This window comes from Ursus americanus, chromosome 12 (genome assembly GCF_024610735.1).
Source record: "Ursus americanus isolate L20-20 chromosome 12, mUrsAme1.1.p, whole genome shotgun sequence".
In the NCBI taxonomy this organism is placed as follows: Eukaryota; Metazoa; Chordata; class Mammalia; order Carnivora; family Ursidae; genus Ursus; species Ursus americanus.
Window position 1 is genome coordinate 4,310,240 of NC_142138.1, and position 20,380 is coordinate 4,330,619.

A 20,380-nucleotide genomic window follows, 5' to 3' on the forward strand; every position below is an offset into this window, starting at 1 on the left:
TTTACTCTTCCCTTTAATGTGCTGCCCCCCTTTTCGTCCTCTAATTCCTTAAAATTCAGCTTGATTGATCATAAGTTGTGGGCCATTGGCTTTTTTTTTTTTTTTAAGATTTTATTAGAGAAAGCACGAGTAGGGGGAGGGGCAGAAGCAGGCTCCCTGCCGAGCAAGGAGTCTGATTGATGCGTGGCCAATCCCAGGACCCTGAGATCATGACCTGAGCCGAAGGTAGATGCTTAACCAGCTGAGCCACCCAGGCACCCCTGGCATTGCCTTTAAGAGGATAGTCGGTTTGCGTTCCTATAATTCCTAGAATAGCGAACAGTCTCTTCTGAAGTCTCTTTAGTAGGGTTCCCCCTGCCCCCAGTTAGATATTTTTTATATTCCAGTATCCTGGAGACGCTACAAAGAAAATACAATCTAAAACAGGAGAGCATTCCTGTAGAATGGTCTAAAATTTAGAAGTATTATATATTAAATGCTGTCCATTTGCTTGCTGTTCTTTTTCTCTTCATTAGAGAATTATGTCCAAGCTGTGGAGGAGTTCCAGGCTTGCCTAAACCTGCAAGAGCAGTACCTGGAAGCCCATGACCGTCTCCTCGCAGAGACCCACTACCAGCTGGGCTTAGCTTATGGGTACAACTCTCAGTATGACGAGGCAGTGGCACAGTTCAGCAGATCTATTGACGTCATTGAGAAGAGAATGGGTGAGTGAGGATCAGCTATTTGACGATAAACTTGACTGGATCCAGTAACCAACAAGATGGAAAAAAAAAAAAAAAGGACCCTTTGGTGGTAACTATTACTGATCACTTCAGCCTGTTCTTTGTAGCTGTGCTACGTGAGCAGATGAAGGAGGCTGAAGGATCATCTACTGAATATGAGAAAGAAATTGAAGAGCTGAAGGAACTGCTACCTGAAATCAGAGAGAAGATAGAAGATGCAAAGGAGTCCCAGCGTAGTGGGAATGTAGCTGACCTGGCTCTGAAGGCAACTCTGGTTGGTTTGGTTTCCTTTTAAAGTTTTGAAGTTTTGATAATAGCATGTTTGATGTTGGAAGGCATCATGGTATTAGTGTTCTGTTGCCTAGGAACCATGATACGGTTTCCAGGGAATTAGTGGTTAGGAACGTGAGAATTTATCTAGTTATTCTTACTAAGTAGTATAATGCTTAAGAGACTCTGCTCTGGAGCCAGACTGGGTTTAAGTTCTATATCTACTGCTTACTGTGTGTGACCATGGGCATGGTACTTAACATTTCTTTGCCTTAGTTGCCTCATCTATAAAATGGGGTAATAGTACCTGTATGTTAAAATACTTCTGACAGTACAAATAGCGTTTGCTTAAGAAACGTAAGCTATTACTTCCATTTCTGAAAACTCTGTATAGATAGCAAGGTATTGATTGGCTGCCTGGAATGTCAGGGAGCGTTCTACACCACAGGTGATGATATGGAAGGGTTAATTTAATATTTACACTGTGCCTAAGCCCCCGGTTTGGGGGTGGCAGGTGCAGGTAGAGGAATGGATGATTTTGCTAGTATATGGAGGCCCACTAGTATTTGAGTTTTAATCAGTTGTTTGGATGGTAGGTACCTGTTGTAGGTGTGTGGGTGACCTGGTGGGTTCCATCCTGGGACCCACTCGGGTCTGTCACCTCTCACACAGGTGGAGAGCTCTACTTCAGGTTTCACTCCTGGTGGAGGGGGTACTTCAATCTCCACGGTGAGTATTCAGGTGAATTTTGTCACTTAATATTAGGCCTTTTTGTGTCCTGTGTAGTTGTACATTGCTAACAAAGTCCTTTTTGTCAGGTTTCCAGTAGAAAACCAGCAGATGGTGCCTCTTCATCAAATTGTGTGACTGATATCTCCCACCTTGTCAGAAAGAAGGTAAATCTACATGTGGTCATTTCTTTTCTATTTTCTTTACAGTCTGCTTTTTGTTTTTTGCTTCAAATGATACACCGGGAATACATTCCCTAATATTTGGTGCAATAAGACATTCATTTTGCGAAGTTGATGAGGATTTGAATGAAGGTAGTTTTCACTCAAATATGTCTTCTAACAGTTTTCCAGGCCTCTTTTGGCCCAGGACTGTCAGGAAAGGTGCTGAGAGCTGGTTAGATCGGCTCATCTGAGGAAGCTGGCAGGTTTTTTTTGACCGTAGTCCTTCAGCGGCAGACCTGCTGATACTTAAACTCCTATGAGTCCATCTTCTGCTTAAAATTAGTCGTTTTTTTCTCTTGTGGGAGACTGATTCCTTTGTTTCTGGATTCACAAACTTGGGGTTTGGTTACTATTCAGATCTGCTTCTTACCCTCAGCCCACCCTTCCCCTAGAGAGGCCGGATTGGTATACTGTGGCTGACCAATTTATTGTACCAAGCACAGGTTGGGGTCTGCTTCCTGTGGCCATGGGAGAGACCCTGAGAACCGTGGTTCCTGGTGTTCAGGATCTCGGCACCGTGGGGTGCTAGCAGTGGGGGAGGAGAGGAGTGAAGAGGTTGTTAAAAAGCTTTACAGTACTTTTAAAAACATTCAGCACGTTTGTGAAGTCTTCCCAATTCTATCTTCAGAGGAAACCAGAGGAAGAGAGTCCCCGAAAAGATGATGCAAAGAAAGCCAAACAAGAGTTGGAGGTGAATGGAGGCAGTGGGGATGCCGTGTCCGGTGGAAATGAAGTTTCAGAAAACATGGAGGAGGAGGTGGGCAGTTAAGAGGGCTTGGATTCTTGCCTTATTTCCCCTTGTCTCAGGGCCTGGGGAAGCTTGTCCTCCTAAGTGCATGTTCCTCACCTTGAGCCTGTTTGGATTACTTGAATGCAACCCTCATAGAAACAGGAAACTGGTTATGGAATATAGAATGTCTCATTGACAAAACTATGTACATTCTGCAGGTCCCACTCTATTGAATGTATGAGAAGGCACTTAATTGGCAAGACCATTGGGTTATTTCTGCTTGCTCCCTTCCCAAGAACGTATGAACGTTGGCTCTGTCAGCCCTGTTAGAAGGATGTTAGGAAATGGCCTTATATCTTGTGGTAATTGTCCTGTTAGTAGTGTAGGGAGCAAAGCAGGCTTTAGGAGACCTGTTCACTTTCTCTAATGCCTACTCGATTGTGTAAGAACGGCTTAAACTCGGGTCATTTATGCCCAGGCTCCCCATTTATCTTCCAGGCTGAGAATCAGGCTGAAAGCCGGGCAGCAGTGGAGGGGACAGTGGAGGCCGGAGCTACAGTTGAAAGCACTGCATGTTAAGAGAGGGCACAGAGCCTTCCTCCTGAGGGAAAGTGTTTTTGTATATAATGTATTTTTTCACTTTGGGGGGATTCTTTTTGTATAACTTCAATAAAGATTGTAAGCAAAGGTTGAGGCTTTGATTTTTTTTTTTTTCTTAAATACTGGCAGAATCTGTGCCTTGGAGCACTCTGGGTTTTATATAGTGGTCAAAGGTACTCCCCCTGCCCCTTTCTGTACTGATACCTGTTGGAAGTTCCCATCCAAGTTCCTGTCTGTCTGAATGTGGAGGTGATCAAATCAAGCATAGCCATAGGCCCTGTTTTCTAATGGTGCTGTATTTTTTCCATTTTAAGTACTGAACTCTGCTGTCTTGCAAACCTTCAGTGGTGCTGTCCCTTGATGGGGGCTATGAAAACAAGACTTGGTGAAGGTCTTGCTCTTTGGTGCTGATACTGTTTGGTGGACTTTGTGAACAGATAACGGCCTGAGCCAGGCCTTAAGTGATAACTGTTACCCACCTAGTCTCCAATTGGGGGTCAGTAATATGTCCTGGAAAAAGAACTCTGAAGAAAACTTGTGAGGGAGGGGTGGGGGAAAGTGGTCCTCAAAGAAACCTGGTGTGCTAACTGTAGAGAATTGAGCTTTCTGGTTTGAAAGTGGCTTAAGAGAGAGACTGGACACTTTGGATGTGGTTGGAAGAATTTGTGGGGAGGCTGGCTGGTGGCGTTTTGTTTCTGTACAGAAAGGCTGATATATATATATCTTATAACTTGAATCCAAATTGTTACCCACCTGCAGTTTTGTCTTCTCAAATAAAGATGCTAAAAAATGCTCCTGGTCTGGACTTGTGTTTAAAGATCTTCCAGTGGGATCCCGAACGACCTGAAGCATTTCATTGTGGGATGTGGGGTTGAAAGGCTGAAACCGGCCCACGGATTCTGGCTGCCCAGTCAAAGGGTGCTGGTGCTCAGGATACTGCTACGAAAGCCATCCCACTGGGGCCTCACTGATGTCCAGGGTGCGAGGCTAGTGGGAGACCCTCCCTGCCTGAGCTGCCTCAGCCCTGACCCTTAGTTTAAGAACCTGTTAAGCACCAGTTACTATTTGAATTCCAAACTGAGTTCCAAACCGTGCCTGCCTTATATTTCCAGTTTATATTTTGTTTCCTAAATAAATGGAAGAGAAAATGGGAGTTTTTCTGGGTTGATTGTAGTAATTCAGAATCTTTGGTTTTGAACTTCCTGAAGATGCCCTTGTAATACATGTTCCTAGTCCTGAGGATTTTTGGCCTTTGGCCTTCGGTTGACACTGGGTTCTGGGGCTAGGCTCAATATTCAAAATTCAGCCAGATCTTACATGTGACTCTCTGTGTGTAAGGTATGGGAGCTCCTAGTTCATGGGGACCTTTATAGCCTGGAAGGCTTCCCAGAGGATGTCCTGAGTGAAGTGTGGCAGTAAGAAGGGCTTTAGCAAAAAAAAAAGGGGGGGGGGGATAAGTTCATAAAGTTCCTTTAATAAAGAGTGCTCCCCGCTCATCTTTCAAAGACTTTATATAACATTTAATCCTCACATGTTTCACAAAGAGGAAAACTGGTAAAGGCCAAGTATTTGTGGAAAGTGGTAAAGCTGTAGTTGGACCTCCTATTTTGAGCTTGTATCTACTATTTGCTTCTAGACCCTCTGAGAACGTGGAGTAGTAAAGCTGCAGGTCTGGCAACAAGCCTCATTCTCAGTCCTAGTTCTGAGCCTGTTAAGGCTCCTAGACTCAGCAAGCCAGAGGGGGTGGGTCAAAGCTGTGATGAGGGCCCAAACCATCTACCCTTGACTCTGCTGCTGAGGGGGCTCTTCTGCAGGAGGAGGGGGATCAACAAAGCCGGCTTTTGGAGCAAGGGAGCTCGCTTCCAGGGAAGGTGAGCGGGTCATCTGTGGAACAGGGAGAAGTGCATCTTTAGCAAGAGGTTTGTACCCTGACTTCCTAATGTAAACCAAGTTAACCTCACTGTGCAGCTCCGATTTCCTTATCTGTTTACATAGTTTGCCTAATACGATGTATGAATAAAGGAGTTAATTGAGAGACGATGTGGAACATGGTGGTCAACAAATGCTGGTAATTAACCACACCAATCACACCTGTGATATCCCTAGCTCTAGGCGGGCCCTCACCGGAGGTGGGTACTGGTACTCCTGGGCACTTGCTGGATTGATCTCTGCCAGTGTCTGGACACCTGCATCTCTTGCGTTAACCAGTCGCAGAAAGAGCTCAGCCTGACCTACCTGGAGAGAGATGAAATGGTACTGGTACTGCATTTGTACCTGGAGGGGGTGGAGATCCAGTCCCTGTCCTCCACACTCACCTGGGGAATCCCATTCAGCTGCCCAAGGCCAAGGCTGGGGTCCAGAGGAAGGGCCCGAAGTGGAAGACGCCAACGGCCACTTAACACCCTTTGATCCCGGTCGAATAGCACCAGTGAGGCCCAAGCCTTTGGCTGTGGTTCCCTAGCCCATGCCAGCCCCTGCCAGGCCTGTAGCTCACAGACCAGGGATACTGATGGTGAAGGTGGCAGTCTAGAACAACCGAAACAAGGTGTGAGAAGCCAGAACTGTTCCTCCTTCCTTGGACAGCTCTCAGAGCCAGTGGCCCTGTATACAGATGGGAAAACTCAGCAGAATGAGGGAAAAGTCTCAATTGTGACAAAAAGCACCAGTCAATCTCCATCTACTGACCTGGGTACAGGCTGCCTGCTGGCAAGGATGGCACAGTTGCCAATAGGCCCAGGAGCTGGAGGTGGGGGCAAGCAAAGGGCTGGGGGCAATGCTGTGGCCCCTCCTGTATCCTGTCCATCTCGGCTCAAGCCAGTCATTAGTTGCACCCAAATCCAAGATGCCTCAAGGCCCCGAAGGAAGTCATAGAAAATGACCAGGCCAGCCCTGAAGAACACAGGTCTCAGCTGGCACCTATCAACCCCCCCCAAGTCCTCTGAACCCTGTCCCCCCACCCCTACCTGTCCCCAACCCCAGCTCTTCCTAGTGGGTCTCATTCAGAAGTGATGACCAAAGGCACAGAGAATGTCAAAGGAGGGAGGCAGCAGGCCTCACCCAGGGTCATACGGTGCAGGGCCCAGAACGTCAGAAGCCGGCAGGAGGCAGTATGGATCCAGGCCTAGGTTCCTGGTCGTGGTTCCAGGAACCCGCAGCTGTGGGTAGGGAAAGAGCTGACTGCGGCGGAAAGCCTCAGGTGCCCATGCTTCCCCAGCTACACAAAACAGCTGCCCTGGCCCCAACCCCTGGGTCCTCACGGCCTGTTCTGTGCCACTCAATAGGATGCCTGTGGAGTGTGGAAGCGGCGGCAGCGGGGGAGCCACCGGCGGCGGGACGCGTGGGGGATCCTCCCTCCTTCTCAGGCGTGGGCTGGGATTCACCACAGCTCGAGGCTCCCTAGGCCCTGGGAGCAGAGTAGGGCATCTCTGAGCCGGACGCAGCCAGTAACAGGGCTGAGACAACCTTTCCCCGAGAGCCGTACCCAGACGTAGGGACACCAGGCGATGCGCGAGGGCAGGAACGGACAAGACACAAACACGCGCGTGTGGGACAAGGGTGCTCGCTGACCCCAGGACGCAGGGCCCGCGCCCCTCTGCATCTGCAAGGCCAGGATTTCTGCCTCCAGGCGCCGGTTTTCGGCTTCCACTACTAGAAGCTCCCCGAGTGGGTCACCTGCCCGTCTTCCTGCGATGAAAAAGTCCGACCTGTCACCTCTGACCTCTGGTGACCAGCTGGTACAATTCTGAGCAGCTCTCCAGCTTTAGGTCTCTCTGGACAAGGCTGGACTTGTCAGGTAACATTCTAGCCCTTGCCACAAAGACCACCCATGTCTTCCACCTTCAGGTGTTCCTCATGCCAAAGACGCCCCCCTCAACCGCCCTTTTCTCCTCCCAGAATTAAGTCCACCGCTTCCAGGAGGCCCTCCTGGCTAGCTCCCCCTGTTCACCTCTGCGGGTCCGCAGCCTCCTCAGCTCCAGTGCTGAGGCCTCCACCTGCAACTGACATAGTTGGCCCAGAACGCCGGGGTTCCGGCCCCCGCCTCGAACGTAGGCCTCACGCAGGGCCCTAGGGAGGGAGCAGGGGACAAGAAGGCAGCGGCGTCTTTCCGGGACTGATCAGCGCTTCGCCCATGCCGCCCCGGGGCCCGGACCTCACCCGATCTCGGTAGCCAGAGTCCCTGGGTTGGCCTGTAGCACCGGACAACAGAGTTCTGCCTCTCGCAAGGCGTCGAGCCGGGTCCTGGGGCAGTGGGACAGCCGCGCGAAGGTGTTGCGGGTCCAGACGCCGGGCCTCCGGAAGCCCCGCCCCTTCCCGACAGAACACGTGCGGCCTTCCAGCTGCGGGGGCGCCTACGCCTCTCGCGTCCCGCCCCCCCCGAGGCTCCCGCCGCGGCTCCGCCCGCAGACCGGGCCCCGCCCCCCGCCCCCAGGCCGGCTCAGCCGCGCTCCGCATCCCCGGCGCCGGTCTCACCCCGACTCCGGCTGTAGCTGCTGAACGTGCGCCCTCAGCACTTCTAGAGCTCCCCGCGTTCGCCCGGCTTCTGCCCGCAGTTCTCGAAGCTCCCGCTCCAGACCAAAAAGGCGTGATATTCCGCCCCGGGCCTGGGCCAAACCTTGGAGGCGTTGGCTCAGTTCTGAGGCGTCAAGGGACCGAGTCGCAATGGGTCCCACAAACGCAAAGCTAAGGGGCGAGGGGCGGGGAGGGCCCGTAATCCCGTCCCTCTCCCTCACCCTCGCTGCGCCGCTCCAGGGCTCGGCTCTGTGACTCCGTCGCCGCCACCCGCTTTGCGTGAGTCCCCTGCAGCGCGCGAAGCCGCTCGCCGGGGCTTCCAGCAGCTTCGGGGGTGGGGCCCTGAGTGTGCGCCTCAGTCTGGCTCCGGGGCCCTTCTAATCCCCCGGGGACCTCTCTTATCCAGGGTCGCACTTCCTGTAGGTACAGCCACAGCCGCTGCACCTAGAGATGACGGAACCCGTGATCTCTGGGTTTGGGGTAATCTGACCCACGAGCCGCGTCATCTGTAGGCTTGGGGAGGATGCTAACTTTCGAGCCAGTGGGGAAAGCCCGGAGTACCTCTTCCGTTAGCTTCTTAAGAGCCAATTTGCTCGCCGCCTGCTCTGGGAGGCCCTGGTGTTCTTGTGACACCACCTGGTGACAGGGTGTGGGGATGAAGAATCCTGAGGGCCGGAACTGCTTGAATACCCACCCACCCATGTGGCCACAGATGTGGCCCTTTTGAGAGGCGGGCTCCAGGTGTTACCTCTCGGGTCAGACGGCCAATGCAGAAGCGCTGAGTGTGGGTGGCCAACAGCGCCCAGGAGCGGAAAACCATGTCACAGGACCCACAGGACAGGAGCCCTGGCTCCCCAGAGTAGGAAGCCATGGGATGGAACCCCTTTCCTGACACGCCAGCCAAGACCTGCAAGAGACAGGACCGAGAGCAGGGGAAAGGGAGAGGAGGATGAAACAAAGCCAGAGGCAAGGCCAGGTTTGCTGAGTTTACAAGATTCAGTTTATGTTTGGGGAGGAGACTTAACTCCCTGGGCAGCAACGGCAGGTCCAGGCAGGTCCAGGCAGGTCTGCAGCATGGGTGCAGAAAAGCTGGTCACCTTTGGGAGGAGCCCCTGGCTTGAAAAAGTGTCACAAAGTCAGCTCCACCTCATTACATGAACATTGGCAAGTCCCTTTCAACACTACTGCTCGGTTTCTCCACCTATGTAAAGGGGAAGGGACAGCTGCCTCCTAGACTAGCTGGCCCTATCGCATACTCCCCACCCCCCATCACTGGTAATTTAATAGTGTCTGGCAGGGAAGTATCATCTTGCTCATTCTTGTTTTGCCCAAGCGGATGGTACCCAAGTTAGTGTCATTCTCCGTTCTAGGGAACACCTGGGAGAGGAAGCAGTCTGCTCTTTTGGGCTTTCTGCCAGGAAACTTGTCTTTCCCCTAGGCTGACCAGCTTTGAGCTTTCCCTTGCACTGTGCCCCTCAGGGAGCAACCACGGCTTTTGCATAACCAAGTCACACCAAGGCTAGCAGTTTTTCCTTAACCCCATTCCTTTTTTTGGGGGGGGGGTTGTTTGGCTAGAGAGGGAAGATAATTAGCACAGCCCAAGGAATGAAAGTTCTGGGAGAACACAATGAATCCGTCAGATAAAGGAATCAAATATAGAAAGGTACCCCTTCATTTGAGTCTGCCCAGGGGACCAGGCAGGCCTTTTGTGCTGATCAGATCTCTGCCACCTCCCCAAATATATGCATCCGTCAGCAGCAGGAGCTCTGAGCCCCATGTTTCTCAACAAACTCCCTTTTCTAAACAAGACAGGGACTTACGTAGCACCCCCCTCACCGTGTAAGACCAAGGTGTGACCAGCAACAGGTTACAAGTGTTTCAAAGCATGTGATCTCAGCCAGCTTAATTCTAAGCAAGAAAAGGGAAATTTTTAGAAATTTGTTCTGTGAAAGCTAGTAAGTGGCAAAGCTCAACACCCAACAGGCAGGATATCTCTATCTCAACCTACTTCTCATTTCCAGTTTAATACCTTTGCAGCTTAATTCATTTTATACTATTTCACTGATTCTAAGATGCCTCCCCCCCCCCCATTTTAACACTGACATCAGGACCAACAATTAATGGAGTATCATAACCTGGCAAGTTTTCTTTTCTTTTTTTAAAAATTTATTAGATAAAGAGAGAATACAAGCAGGAGGAGGGGCAGAAGGAAAGGGGGGAGAGAGAGAAGCAGACTCCTTGCTAAGCAAGGAGCCTGACTGGGGCTTGATCCCACAACCCTGAGATCACGACCTGAGCCAAAGTCAAGAGTCAGAAGCTTAAAGGACTGAGCCACCCACACACTCAGCAAATTTTCTTATTAGTACATAATGTTTTAAAAGATATATTCAGTGAAATATGATACAGTTCTCAGGCTCTATCTCAACCACCATTTCTACATGGACTGCTTGTAACACCAGCAGGAGAGACTATGTAATACAGTGTAGCAGATCGGGTCTCTGCCTTCCTAGCCTTTAGAATCTAGCAAATGTCATGCTGGTCTCTCTGCCTCCAGCCTCTCTCCCTTCTGGAAACACTACAAGTTATCTTTCTAACATGCAATCAGGGCTGTTACCCTGCTGGCTGTCTCCCATTAGGGTATGATTCTGGACCTCTATATCCACCAGGGACCATGCACTGTAGGGATGGCCAAAGAGCGCCAGTGTCAGTGCGTGCTGACTTTAACTTCTACTTGTCCATCGAATTTTGGTCTAAGGCTTCATTTTTAATATAATTGTTTATTCTCTTCCCTACTGGGCTGGGCATTCCCTGCACCCCCAGAGCCTTGCAAAATGCCCGGCTGTACAGGGAGAGCTGGGGAAGTGTATGTGGAATGAAAGACTGTGCCCCCTCCACTGGTCGCCTCCTCCACTGCTCACGCTCCATGGGTCACAGCACTGGCTCAAACCCTTTCCCATGTTCCTGTTTAGCAGGAACCTTCCTAGAAATATGCACACTGGTAAATACCCAGGCAAGTGAAAATCCGTTTCAGGAAGGAAACTTGGGTTTCTGATTTTATTACTGATAATTTATTGCACAAGTTTTTCTGCATCAAAAAAGTATCTGCTAAAAGGAGAAACAGCTGTGTCTGAATTCAGATTTCCCTCAGACTTCTAAAAGTATTTCCCTCAAAGAATCCACTCATCTAATTTTAAAGGAAATATACTTCTTACACAAGACAATCCAAACTGATGCAAAATATTTATTCCAAGTTAGTTATTTTATGCAGTAGTTTTCCCCCTCAACAGACTTGTGATAACCACATCTTTTAAATCTGTAAATAATGTTATCAAAATAATCTTAATCTTTGAAATCTCACAAAAATTTATATTTTACAATCCACCCTGAATATCAAGGCTGCAAGAATAACACAACATTTCCTATATCCAAATATTTTACAGCTGTACCCAAAAAAGGAAAAAAAAAAAAAAAAAAAAAAAAAAAAAAGAAAAAAAGAAAGAAAGAAAGAAAGAAAAAAGAAAACCATGTATGCTTGGTTAAGGGCTAACGTTACCCGAGCAGCCAAAAATAAAATAAAATATCCAAATTATTAGCATTAATTTAATACAATTATAACTTCAATAGTCACTTTGTCATTGACAATGATTGCTTGAGCACAGGGGTGAGTGCCCCAAGGGCTGGTAGCAGGAGCTGCTGCTGCAGACGGGCATCTCCTCTCCGCACCGCCAGCTCCCACCTGTGCATCGCCCCATACATACTGTGTGTGTGTGTGTGTGTGTGTGTGTGTGTGTGTGTGTGTGTGTATTTAAAAAATCTTTCCCATCACACAAACTTCTCTCTATTAAGCAGATAACAGGGAAGAACAATAACAAAAGCTAAACAAGCCAACTGCTCTCTCTTTGGGATATGATTATTTTCCCTTGTGCATGAAGTATTCAACAACATAAGAAAAGGAAAAGAACGATTTCTTTTGTATACTCCCTAAACACACAGCTGAGTTTACTGGGTCAGATCTGTGAGCATTTATATGCCTACTTCCAGGCATCGTCATCTGATGTTTCACTGCTACTGGTTTCCGTGTCTGAGTCCTCAAACTCTGCTTTACAAGTGCTTCTCCAAGGGGAGAACAGGCTGGAACCGCGGCTCTGCAAAAAGCCGTTCTTCCCAAAGCCGTTTCTTCTCAGCTGTGGTTGGCAGGAAAAGAGAAAAGAAAACCATCAGCAACTACACTGGCAGCGGGACTCCGTTCTCGGCAGAGTGCAGACGGGGGCCCTTCTAAGAGAGCCAAGATTTCTTAGAGCTGTGCTTTTCAAACCGTAATGTGCAAATCAATTACCTACAGATCTTTTTTAAAAATGCAGAGTCTGACTCAGTACGTAGGGTTTCAGATTATCTATTTCTACAGGTTCTCAGGTGATGACAACGATTCAGAGAATAGTTCTGAGTAGCAGTCTTTATTCAGCTGTAGTTTCTCTTTATAGGATTTAATACTATTTTTATTTGTGCTTTAAATATAAATACCATAAATAAAAATAAATGTAAATAAAAGATAAATACTATCAGAATGTAAGCTCCATGAAGTTTGTAGACTCCATTTATGATCTTGTTCATTGCTATAAATCTCAGGATCTGGAAGTGTTTCACTCAGAAAGAATCCAGCCATTTGCTGGATAAATTCAAAGAGGCTGTTTCTTGGCTCCAGCCAGAATATCAGAGGGAAACCACAGGGCTGGAGGTGGGGGTGGGGGGTGGGGAGCTAAGCCTGCTTCCCTAGAGACCCAGGGCTCAGCCCAAACTCTGGAACACAAGCCCTGCGGTTCTGATAAGGGGGTAGAGCTGCCAGGATGAAAGAACACACTACTTTCTGGAATCTGCTAACTACTGACCTAGTTTTTGTATCCACTATGAGAGATCGTATTGCCTAGGCAGTGATTCGCTCCTCTGTGTTTCTACTATGGCAACTTAGTTTATATTTTCTTTTACAAGGTCCTTCTCTCGCACTGAACTGAGGCTCTCAGTGATTGCCCTGTTCCCTTCCCTCGTCATGAACAGGTCTCCAGAAGAGGTTTATGACGTACCTGCTCTGTCTTCACGTGGAACTCTCTGAGCTCCTCCTCTGTGAGGGGGAGGCAATTCTCATCATTTTCAGGATATTCCTGCCATCCCATTGCTTTCAATAACCTGGTAGAGGGAGGTCAGGCAAAGAAAATACGACATCTTTAAGCATAAGTGGGAAACCCACAACTTTCTAGAGAAAACTTACTTGCCCAGGGGCAACAGTACCCCCCTTGGATTTTTCTTTTCTCCCCAGTGGGATAAGCTTTTTTTTTTTTTTTAGTTAAATTATTTGAGAGAGAGAGAAAGAGAAAGAGAGTGCATGCACAGGCAAGCAGGAGGAGGGGAGGAGAGGGACAGAATCCTCAGGCAGACTCCCTGCTGAGCGTGGAGCCTGACACGGGATGGATTCCAGGACCCTCAGGTGCCGCTGCCCACTGGGATAAGCTTTAATTATGGCTACTCAGGTGTTTGAATTAAATGAGGGATCTCCACAGTTGCTCTTCCTAGAGTATAAGAGCTGTAAGAGAGAGAGAAGCAGCAGAAAAAAAGACTGCGTAAGAGCCAAAATGCAAGGGCCCTCTCTGACAGACAAAACAGGAAGAAATCTCACTTCTTTTTTTTAAAGATTTTATTTATTCATTTGACAGAGAAAGAGAGCACAAGCAAGGGAGCGGCAGGCATAGGCAGAGGGAGAAGCAGACTCCCCACTGAGCAGGGAGCCCAATGCGGGGCTCAATCCCAGGACCCTGCGATCATCACCTGAGCCGAAGGCAGACACTTAATCGACTGAGCTACCCAAGTGCCCCGAAATCGCACTTTTGGGGCACCTGGGTGCCTTAGTCAGTTGAGTAGCCAACTCTTGATTTTGGCTCAGCTCATGATCTCACGGTCCTGTGACTGAGCCCCGCGTGGGGCTCCATGCTCAGTGGGGAGTCTGATGGAGATTCTCTCCCTCTGCTCCTCCCCCCACTCTCTCTTTCTAATAAATAAATAAATCTTAAAAAAAAAAAAAAAAAACAACAAAACCCAACACCTCACTTTTGTCTCTGGTAAGCAAATTAGCACATCTCCACATGTACCTAAGTTCTCCTTCAATTTCATGGCATTGTGGTCTCCTTCATAGTCTTGTGATCTTGCTGACTTCTAAAGTTCCTCAGGACAGGAACTTCCTTTCAGGAAGGTACTGCCACACACGGCAGGCCCCATCTGCCATCCAGGGGCCCAAACAGATGGCTGCTTTGTGTTCCAGGCCCTCATTTAAAGAACAAGCTCCACCCATGGGGGGGGGGTGTCTCATGCCTCCCAAGGCCTTTAAAGGGGTCTTATAAAAGGCTCACTTGGGCTAGGAGGGTCGAAGGGCGAGCACAACAGTCCTAGAAAACAGGTTCCCCTCTCCAAATGGAGTTATAAACTGAGTCTGAAACTAAACTACACGAAAGCCTTGCAGAGGAAAGTTGTGAAAACACTGACAAAACTGCAAAGGAATGCCCAGTGGGCAACAGGCCAAGCTGGGGCATAAAGAGAGAACAAGTTATGGTGCCCATGGACACTTCTCTCTGTAGGCCAGACTCGATCTGAGATGTCTTAAGGATGTTCAAGCTCCTTACAGGCCATACACAGCATGCCCTGTGATCTGATGTTCCCTTACCTGTGCTCTGCTTCCAGAGAGTGTGAGAGGACCTCCCCTTCCTCCTCTACGGGGAGAGTAAGACCGTTCTGATGACAGTCTTCCTCTCCGTTTTCCTTTGGTTCAGGTGTGCTGTTGTCCTCCAACTGAAATAAGGAAAGGACACACTTGGCTCAATGACCCTTAGTGGAAAGATACACAATCTATCAGAATAAGGAGTCAGGACCGAGGAAAGTGCTCTCCAAAAAACAACTTCAGCTCAGAGGTTTTCCCCATTTAAAAATAAGGACTTGCTCACCTTACTAAGATTTTAAGTATACCAAGCAGTCAGGATCTTAACTTCAAATTATGTCAATGGCAGGTAGATGCTACCAGATACCGATGCAGTAGTATCAATGCTCTAGTCTTCCTTAACAATTCGGACTAAAGAACTACTGTGTTCAGCTTTAAAAAGTTCACCTTCCTAGAGTCCCTTGCAGCTAGGAGATTCCATTTGACAGTTGGCCAATGTTGTACTCCTGGAAATTGCAGGGTGTGGCTTTTAAGAAAGCATTTAAAAAAGAGACAGACTTTATTCCCTTTCAGGTTTTTGGCCCCCTGTCCTCTCCATCACCAGAATATGGATGGGGGAGTACAGAGGTGCACTAACCACCCTGGTCCCAAATAACCAAAAGCTGTACATTTCCTGATAATCCCAATGAGCTTATCCCCTTAGCCGGCAACCTCTAAGCTTCCTGTTGGAGGATACCAAAAAACCCCCTCTTGTTTTATGGTTCTATTTGTCAGATCTCCTTATACTGCAATTAAATGTAATCCTAACTGATAAAAGCTTCTGTAATTTACCAACTTTTTACAGCACTGACCAATAAAAGACTTTAAAAAAGTACATATACAACACAAGAAAACCCCTCTGTTGCCCTAGAAAAACCTTATGCTCTTACATCCTCCAGCTTGTCACAGTCTCTGTTCTCTGAGAAGTCTCCATTCCGGTCGTCCTTCAGAGTCTTCAAGAACTCACTCTTCCTGTCGGTAGTTCGGCGGGTCAGCTTGGTCAGGCGAGAGGAGCTGATCTCAATTGGAGGAGTAGTGCTGGAGGGACTCTGGGCAAATACCACAAACAGGTTGCTCCTAACAGCAAACAGCAAGAACTGGGATTCTCTGGGTCACTTCTACATGGTACTGTTTCCCAGAATCTGGTAGCCTAATTATCACTCTTTCACCAAAAATAAACTATCCTTTTCATTTAAATAAAGACTTCACCTTTGCAGGTTTTTTTTTAAATTTTTTAAAGATTTTATTTGAGAGAGAGAGAGAGAACGAGCAGGGGGCAGGAGCAGAGGGAGAGGGAGAAGCAGGTTCCCCGCCGAGCAGGGAGCCCGATGTGCGGCTTGATCCCAGAACCCTGGGATCACAACCCAAGCTGAAGGCAGATGCTCAACCGACTGAGCCACCCAGGTGCCCACAGCTCTGCGGGGTTTTAGCAGTTAAGACTGTACGGCTTATACAGCACCTCTTTGATCTCTTATCTGACACAGCCGACCCCAGTCTACCAGAGAGCAACTACCCCACTCAGCTACTGCCCATCTTTGGATACAAAAGCAAATCACCAGTAAAGAAATGACTCTGAGCTAAAAGCACAGCTACAAAGGAAATGGAATGAGAGCTTTACATGTCACACCGTGTATCTTAGTATAAGTCAATGAGAAATGGCAATTTTAGAAAAGGCTGCTTGGCCTTATCTTCACTCACCTCTTTAGGAGAGCTTAAAACTGCGCCACCAGCCAGCACTACTGGTTTGGTAACAGAGATTGGACTGGTAAAAGCAGACTCCCGGCTAGACGAAAGGGACCCTGATTTGTGCTCCATTCTGTTAGCCTTCCATGCACTGGGCTACATGGGAAGAAAGAACAAATCAGTGAGAATAAGTATGGAGATAGAAGCTCATTCTGGAAGATCACATAAAGCAAAGAGTAAAATGTCATGTGGGAACCCGAGTTCCTCGAGCTTACCCACCTTAACACGTTAAGGAGGTATGCAATTTCTTTCTGAGGTTAGGCACTTGAAGGAAAAAAGCATCTGGGAACTGGAAGTGTCATGGGCTATTAATAGGTATTCTCAAAAAGAGAACTCTAGTTCAGTAAGTGTGGGAGATGCTGAGGTGAATAAACCTCAACTGGTTTCTTTACTATGTTATTTCTCAAAGCACTTAACTATACACATGAATTTGAGAGGCAGCATTTTCCAAACTTACTGGACCCTAAAATATTCTCTTCTTATGGCTGGCATGTTTGTTAACCTCTGATGTAATCCTGATTCTTAAAAAAAAAAAAAAAAAAAAGGCTATTTTCCAAAAGCTTCAATGACAGGAAGCTACTTTTAGGCCAGGGTGGGCAATGTAAATGGCCAGACAATTCTAGTTTGGTCCCTTCTTTGCTTGGCCTTGTGGAGTCTAGGCCCATTCTGTCACTCTGTCCCCAATGCCAATTTGACTGGGCACCAGAGTGCAACTGGAATATTCCTTTTTTTCTTTTCTTTTCTTTTTTTTAAAGATTTATTTATTTATTTGAGAGACAGAGACTGAGAGAGCGAGCACATGCAGAGGTGGGAGGGGTGGAGGGAGAGGAGAGAGAATCTCAAGCAGACTCTGCACTCAGCATGGAGCCCGACGCAGGGCTCGATCCCATGACCCCAAGATCACAACCCGAGCTGAAACCAAGAGTCGGATGATTAACCAACTGTGCATCTCTTTTTGAGTCAATCACACTATTTGAGGAGAACGGAAAAGACAAAGCACATCAGGGAGTAAGGCTGAAGCAAGTAAAAAATGTCCATTTTTCCAGAATGAAACAATTAGAACTGAGAGACCGCCAGGACAAAGGAAGGATCTGAATGAAAAGAATTTCTTTGTTGGTATTAAAGAGGATACCATAGGCTTTAGGAAGGGAATTAATATAACTGGGTATCTACCAGATGGCTGTCACACTGTTCTCATTCTTAACCCAATCAGGTGTAATTATGATGTCAACTTTTTACAAAAAATGACACTAAGGTTAAGAAAGTTATACAATTTGTCGTTACTAAAGTAATACATAGTATTGTGTTTTTTTGGAATGCCTCCAAAAACGACATGCAAGCAGATAAGAGAGACAACGACCCGACTGGAATGGAGATTAATTTTTTTCTTGCACTGATGCAAACCTACAGATGGCTGCTTGTGTAAGGCTCATTATCAAAGATGACAGTCCCCAGTGGCTTCCGCAGAGTTGTAGACGGTTATCAGATGCCTTGTCTTTCTTTTAACATTGGCACCTCAGGACACTCCAACACTTGGGTTTTTGCTGTAGTAGTATGGAAAGTTTACCAGGCAGTGTTACATGCAACAGGACACCTATATCTCTGCCCAACTTTATTCCAATTTAATCTTAATTTTCAGTAACTCCAACACTATGCTATATAGCTGGCTGCTCACTGGAGAAAACCTGTGCCCCATGCCTTCTTTATTAGAGGGATTTTATACATACAAATCCATCAAAGTCAATCATGTATCAACCATGGGTTTTTAAAAAATGTCCTCTCCTTTCCTTCAAACTCCAAACCAATCCCAACTCTACTTCAAATGATCTTGCCTTCTCATATTGGACTGAGAAGTCAGAGGTCACTAGATCCAAACTTCCCCCAATTCTCTCCTTTTGCACCTCAAATTCAATAGCTTCCTCCCCCCTTTCTACCACTCTGCATCTGTTCTCTTTCCTTTCAGAATGGATCAATTATTTCTCTCTTCCTTCTAATAAGTTCTTCCCCTTTATCTACAAACATGCTAACCCACCTTACTGAAGCTAGGGGTGAAAAACCCAAACATTTATTTTCCTTTATACTATCATCCTCTTATTGCCAAGCTTTCCTGCCTAAGTCAGTATCTGCTGTCTTATACTTACTCATTATTACTTACTATTCAATTCTCTGCAATATTCATCTCTATCCCTATTTTAATAAAATAGCTCTTTCAATAAATAACCAAAAATCCTGTAGTCCTATTTTATATTCCAAGGCCAGCTTTTAATTAAAAAAAAAAAAATCTGGTTTTGGAGAATGAGAGATTGCTATTACCCATCTTTTCTGAACTTGTCCTCCTTTCCTTTCTGGATTCCCTTCAGTCTTTTCAGTGGATGCAGGGATTCTTCAGAGCTCTATCCTCAGTGTTCTTCTGTTGTAATCTATCTGTTTCTCACTTAACTTCATCAGAAAAACCAGTTATTTGTTAACCGTTTAATCAATTTAAATTGTTGAAACCATGTAGAAAATATGTAAAACTGTATCTCTACCCCTAACCTCTGAGTTTTTATAAAGACCTCCATGACTGGGGACACCTGGGAGGCTCAGTTGGTTAAGCGTCTGCCTTTGGCTCAGGTCATGATCCCTGGGTCCTGGGTCCCTGCTGCTCAGCGAGGAGTCTGCTTCTCCCTCTCTCTCCCTCTGCTGCTCCCCCCCTCTTGTGCTCTCTTATTCTCACTGCTCTCTCTCAAATAAATTAAATCTTAAAAAAAAAAAAAAAAAAAAAAAGACCTCCATGACTGGACTGGCTTAACAAATACTTCCCCCCACCAATTCCCAACTACCAGCCATATTTAAGCATTTGTCTTTTCTAAAACATGGCATGTTTTACCTTTCTTTCTTTTTTTAAGATAATAATGGTTCCTTTGCCTGGAGAGCCCCATCTACTTGCTCTGTAACAAACTCCTGTTTTTTTTTTTTTAAGTAATCCCTATGACATGTGGCTCGAACTCATGACCCCAAAGATCAAGAGTCACATGCACCATGGACTGAGCCAGCTAGGTGCTCTGAACACCTGTTTGTTTATTTATTATTTATTTATTTAGATCATTTATTTATTTGAGAGAGAGTGAAAGGGAGAAGCAATCTCCCCCCAAGCAGGAAGCCTGATGGCGGACTTGATCCCAGAACCCTGAGATCATGACCCTGAGATCATGACCCTGAGATCATGACCCGAGCCAAAGGCAGATGCTTAACTGACTAAGCCACCTAGGTGCTCCTCCTGTTTTTAAACTACTATTTACTGACCACTTAGGTTGTGCCAGTATTATATTCCAAGTACTTTTAAAACCTTAATTTCATTCTTTTACCACAATTATGTGACAGATATAATTAGCTTCAATTTATTTTTAAGGAAACAAGTTCAGCAAAATTAAATAACTTGCTGAAAATCATAGCCCTAAAGAGTGGCATGAAGTCTGACTCCAAAACCTGAATTCTCAACTTCCTCCCTCCTTTTTAATCCTTCATGACGGGAGGCAATTTGGAGCACCGGAAAGAGCTCTGGATGGAAGTCAGACAAACCTGGCTTAGGAGTCCTGACTCCATCACTTTATTAGCTATGGGACCTTATATTACATAATTTTCTCCATCCTAGGATTAGAGGAGTAAATGTTATAGAATACATGTAAAAGGCCTAGTGAAGGTCTTGCAACACAGGATGTCAACAAATGGCCTTTCCTTTTCCACTTCAAAACCGAGTTCAAATATGACCTTATCTATATAGAGTCTGAGGACCCTCTTCAGGCAGAGGAGAACATTTATTTTTTACATCTGTCTCTCTACTAGATAACAAACTCTTTAAGATTATTTTGTGCCTCTAGTGACAGTTTTTAGTACGCAGATACTCAATGTGTAATAACTGTTGAATGAGAAAATGGATAAATCCACATCTGCTTCCCAGTCATCTCACCTCTTCCTTCCTCTAATACCCCACATTTCACACACCCAGAACCACTCTCATCAACTTTTCCTGAAACCTGATCTTTCTCTCTTCTTAACTCCAGTGAATGGCTCCACAGTTATCCGTTTCCCAGAGAAGAATTCGCGCTGTCCTGTTTCCTTCCCACTGTGCCGTTAC

General features: G+C 46.7%; 3 protein-coding genes across 7 annotated transcripts in view; 1 reads left to right on the forward strand and 2 right to left on the reverse strand.

Moving 5' to 3' along the window:
* NASP (nuclear autoantigenic sperm protein) overlaps positions 1-3,389 on the forward strand; it is a 39,719-nt gene extending 36,330 nt beyond the window's left edge. For 2 of the 3 annotated variants that reach the window (XM_045799674.2, XM_045799673.2), the window contains 6 exons: positions 516-704; positions 830-996; positions 1,665-1,721; positions 1,811-1,888; positions 2,574-2,702; positions 3,174-3,389. In XM_045799674.2, the coding sequence (XP_045655630.1) occupies positions 516-704; positions 830-996; positions 1,665-1,721; positions 1,811-1,888; positions 2,574-2,702; positions 3,174-3,254 (701 nt within the window). In that variant the 3' untranslated portion in view covers positions 3,255-3,389. The remainder of the gene's footprint in view (positions 1-515; positions 705-829; positions 997-1,664; positions 1,722-1,810; positions 1,889-2,573; positions 2,703-3,173) is intronic. The other variant, XM_087865850.1, reaches the window with a different exon arrangement.
* Positions 91-10,854, reverse strand: CCDC17 (coiled-coil domain containing 17). Its single transcript, XM_045799667.2, has 12 exons — positions 8,533-10,854; positions 8,346-8,420; positions 8,006-8,228; positions 7,746-7,908; positions 7,431-7,514; positions 7,222-7,340; positions 6,843-6,959; positions 6,333-6,678; positions 5,961-6,164; positions 5,591-5,801; positions 5,400-5,510; positions 91-5,159 (listed from the first exon to the last, which is right to left on the reverse strand). The coding sequence occupies exons 1-12, from the start codon at positions 8,653-8,655 to the stop codon at positions 5,052-5,054; spliced, it is 1,884 nt and encodes a 627-aa protein (XP_045655623.1). The 5' UTR covers positions 8,656-10,854; the 3' UTR covers positions 91-5,051.
* Positions 10,855-11,005: 151 nt separating this feature from the next.
* Positions 11,006-20,380, reverse strand: part of GPBP1L1 (GC-rich promoter binding protein 1 like 1) — a 61,492-nt gene continuing 52,117 nt past the window's right edge. For all 3 annotated transcript variants that reach the window (XM_087865851.1, XM_045799672.2, XM_045799671.2), the window contains exons 8-12: positions 16,219-16,359; positions 15,411-15,569; positions 14,491-14,615; positions 12,863-12,965; positions 11,006-11,968 (exon numbers count right to left, since the gene is read on the reverse strand). In XM_087865851.1, the coding sequence (XP_087721977.1) occupies positions 11,816-11,968; positions 12,863-12,965; positions 14,491-14,615; positions 15,411-15,569; positions 16,219-16,359 (681 nt within the window). In that variant the 3' untranslated portion in view covers positions 11,006-11,815. The remainder of the gene's footprint in view (positions 11,969-12,862; positions 12,966-14,490; positions 14,616-15,410; positions 15,570-16,218; positions 16,360-20,380) is intronic.